At 48.6% G+C, this 4,138-nt stretch overlaps 1 protein-coding gene across 1 annotated transcript in view; it reads right to left on the minus strand.

The window, feature by feature from the left end:
• Positions 1-1,378, minus strand: part of LOC123078377 (uncharacterized) — a 3,318-nt gene extending 1,940 nt beyond the window's left edge. Inside the window, exons 1-2 of the mRNA XM_044500871.1 lie at positions 1,334-1,378; positions 389-661 (exon numbers count right to left, since the gene is read on the minus strand). Of these exons, the coding sequence (XP_044356806.1) occupies positions 389-661; positions 1,334-1,378 (318 nt within the window). The remainder of the gene's footprint in view (positions 1-388; positions 662-1,333) is intronic.
• Positions 1,379-4,138: the final 2,760 nt, after the last annotated feature.

Consider the following 4,138-nt stretch of genomic DNA (forward strand, 5'->3'; position numbering starts at 1 on the left):
CAGCAGCGACCAGTAGCAGTTCCATCAATCCCTCTATCTAAATGTGCAGCAATCATCGTCTCCCTCTACTCTCTCTCATTCTCATATATCTCACCAGCAACAGCGTCCAGCATGCCCTCTGCTCTCTCCCTAGAGAGAGGACTCCTCGTCGGCAAGGGCGTATGCCTTACCAGCTCCCAGCTCACCCGCCTCACCGTGGAAGCGACCTATCCCCTACACAGCATCGAGGGGAGGGGTGGATTGAGATCAATCACAGAGAGAGAGATGAGGGGGAGGAGATCCCATAGGTACGTGAGAAGTGCGACGGGAAACACTGAGGCGGGCTTCTGCTCCAAGTTCTGGGAGGAAGACGGAGGCGAGGGGGGCCAAGAAGGAAGGAGGAACAAACCTGGGGCCGCCGGAGACGAGCCGGCGAAGCCCTGCCCGGAACCCTAGCCACGGGGGTGGGGTTGCAAGCGAGCGGTAGAGGACGGGAGCGGAGAATCTGGTTGGAGGGGAGGGAGGCGCGGACCGTGAGGAACTCAGGGGCATGCTGCGCGGCGTCGGAGGTCGCCGGAAGCGGCCGGCGCAGGTGGCGGCGGCGGCGACGAGTTCGTGGGCGAGAGGGAGAGGACACGAGCGCCCGTGGTCTGTTTGCTACCGTATTTTTTCCTTTACAAATCTGCTCGGATCATGGGTTGAATACTCCAAAAGATAGGGAGTTTTGTGTAAAAACAAAACGTTTTCCTGGTTAACCACTTAAAATAGGACCGCGGGTTGATTTCGAAGAAACGCGGGGACGTTTTTGCAAAACTGCCACGACGGACGACCAGAAGCAGTAGCTGGTTTATTGGTCGGTAAAGATTAGAAGCATTACAAGATAGACACCATATGCAACATGCAACCACATATCACACTGCCAAGTAAGAGCAAGCACCTGCAATGGTAGTGTGGGGGGATTGCGGTGATCAACTAGAGAGCTACGTTGACTATCTTCATTTAGCCTTGCTATTTCTTGAGAATCATGTGGGGAGGATGACACTGCAGTCTCTAAACGAGTAGGGCGTCTCACAGTAACCCACCCGGGTGACTGTCTCATCATAAGTGATTGACGAGGGATACAAAATAGCATTAGTTTGATGTACGAACATGGTTAATAGACATATGTAGTATGTATCAAAAATAGGAAGGCATGTCACTATCTAAGATATAATGTGTAAAGTAAGCAGATGCAATTTAACCAAATTGGAAGCAATACAAGCTAGACACCATATGCAACATGCAACCACATTTGACAGCATGAAGTTAAAGCAAGCACCCGGGATGGTTGTGTGTGGCAATTGAGATCATCAACTGGAGAGCTACTTTTATTGTCTCCAACTGCCGACACTGCACCCATTAGAGCGCTGAAACGCTTACTGCTTATGTTCGAATTACACTGGAGCAACTTCTGTCTTTTCTTTTCTGCATTCATCAACACTGCCTCAGAGTCTGAAATACCCATGCATAAAAAAACAATAGCGTGAGTATGGGTGAAGTGTGTGCACAATTAGTATAGTGTAAAGGTAGCAGATAGCAGGTCTGTGAGAAATAAATGACGGGAGACATATGATAGCTCTACAACATGCATGGCACACTCAATTACTACATGATTCTATGAAAATAACAGTCGACTGAAAGCAAATAGGTCAGTCCATTTTTTCTGCACCGTCCCATGTACAAAGAATGGGCAGATCGCCTTCATCTACCTCCAGCCAGTTAGTGTTGATGATCTTCCTTGAAACGCCAGCGACCACCGGCCCAGTATTCCTCCCCTGCCTGCGCCCTCCCCTCGACCTCACCGCACCGCCGTGCTTGGCACCGCCCCCCCTGGCCATCCATTCAAGCCCCGCCGACCTCCAGATCAGGCGCAAGCAGCTCCTGCACCCCACACCCCTATGATAGACACCGATGCGCCGCTTCCCCGGGGAACAGGCGGACTAGGTGCTCCGCACGCCTAAGCGGGTGCTGCTTCTTTTAATTGCGGTTCGACTGACCCTGAATTAAAATCCAGGCGGGCTACTGACCTCTAGCTAAGGTGAAATAGTAAAAGGGAGGAAACCTTGTGCATTTAGTATCACGAAGAAGATGCAGCAAGAAGCGCTCAACTAGTTTCTTTCGTGGGATGAATACGGTGTGAGCGGAGACGTAAGATTTGCACGAATAAGGGAAGAGGAGTACCTCTTTCTACTGGCAGTGCTGTGTCCTCCTTCTGTTTTTCCGATGATCTTGTTATTCGCAGGAAACCAGAAGTTGTGGAGGACGGTGCAGCCTTGGACGAACCCATGGCCAAGTTGTTGAGTGTGGTGCGATGGCCGTCTGTTGGCGGCGGGGAAGCAGATCCGAGGCGGCGAATGACGGCGTAGCGGGAACAGCTCCGGTGCGATGGACGGTTGCGATAGTGGAGCCGCAGCAGTGAGGCGCAGGACGGCGTAGTCGGAGTGGTTCTGGTACGACGCACGTCGGCGTCGGCGTCGTGGAGGCAGTTCTGCCTCGGCTTCAGCTGCTAAGTCCTCGAGGGTGTTGCGGTTGTAGTTGCGTTGGACGACGACATCGGGGTACCGGCTCCGGCGTGATGGAGGAGGGCGGTGGTGTATTGGCCGCTATGGGGTGGAGGACAGAGGAGGTTGGGGTTTCTCGGCTGGTGGAGAGGGCATTTTCGCGCCCATGGAGTATGAATGTTAAAACGGAGGGAGGCGGGGAACTAAGGGGGAACAATGTTTCCGTTTGAGACACGCTTGTTTGAAATTTGGGGAAAGTTACAAACTTTGCCCCCATCTAAAATTTCGGACATATCGCGGGTTGGGGGTAGGACAGTCATCTCAGGTGTCCCAAATGTGGGCGGGATAGATTTCAGCCGAGCGCATGGGTGTTTAGGCGCCCACGGCGTATGAATGCTTCTCGGAGGCGGTTGAGACTGACGTCTTTGTGAAGTTACAAACCTACCCCGGTTTAGACCTTTGGACATCGGGCCGATAGGCTACATGGGCCAGAGTCAGGACAGTAATTTCCTACCACCAAAACATTAATCTCACGCGGTTTCGGGTGACCAGAGGCCTATTTGGCGCTTTGTTCAATATTTGGGAGCAGAAGCATTAACGTTTTCGGTTCTCTTGAATTGAACATTCTGGATTTGTTAAACTTCACAAATCTTTACTCTTGAAAATCCTAAAGCTACGATTATTTTGGAATGGAGGGGGTACATTTTAATATACATTGTACACGAGTATATATTAAAAAAAGATGCAACTTACCTCAGTTCATGCATGGTTCCAGGTATAATCTCCTTGGTTGCAAAAAAAAGTTAGATATGCGTATGAATATATATACCATGTTCAAACTCACAACAAAGATTGATACCCCCTTTTACATCTGATTTACAAATGCCATTATCTCGGGTTCAAATAGATGAATGCACTTCCTATGAATTCGAATCTTCGAAACCCCCTTTATGTTGAATTCGACATGTATTTTATTTCGTAGCTAGCAATTTGGAATGTATCCATGCAAGTGACAAATGTATAAAGTGCTTCACACTAACAACATGGAGTGCACTAATTAATGTTTATATATGAATTGCAAAAGCATCCATTGCCTGTATTTCAAACCGCTCTCACTCTATGGATCGATAATATGAAATGAACACATGCACATGCTAGACTTCAATAAAGTATGGGTGTCTGATAGACCGATTTTCGTCCATACGCAATTTAGCAAAACTCATGATCTCATCCAAAAACAATAATGTCATTTATATTTTAATTTAATGCGTAGAACCGCCTTTTACACGTAGATGCACTATGCCTCGCCCCGTTCTCACAAACGCATTATATATCTCTCTATCTAACGCATAAGTGCACACACTTTATATGCATTGGCATTTCTCTTTCACACATGCTAACAATCTCTCTCACGGTGTCGGGGTGTCTCATGCACATGCTCTCTCTGTTTCTCTATCTCTCTTTCTGACTACTATGTACCACTCTTTTCACTAATCTCAGTTGGAAAACACTATTTCTCTCACATGCGTATATACACATGCACGGTCTCTACTAGCCCTCTATACACACATATATGTGCATATGTGTCTCCCGCACGCACATTATCTTTAGGCCTCTCT

This window comes from Triticum aestivum, chromosome 1B, assembly GCF_018294505.1.
Source record: "Triticum aestivum cultivar Chinese Spring chromosome 1B, IWGSC CS RefSeq v2.1, whole genome shotgun sequence".
Lineage (NCBI taxonomy): Eukaryota > Viridiplantae > Streptophyta > Magnoliopsida > Poales > Poaceae > Triticum > Triticum aestivum.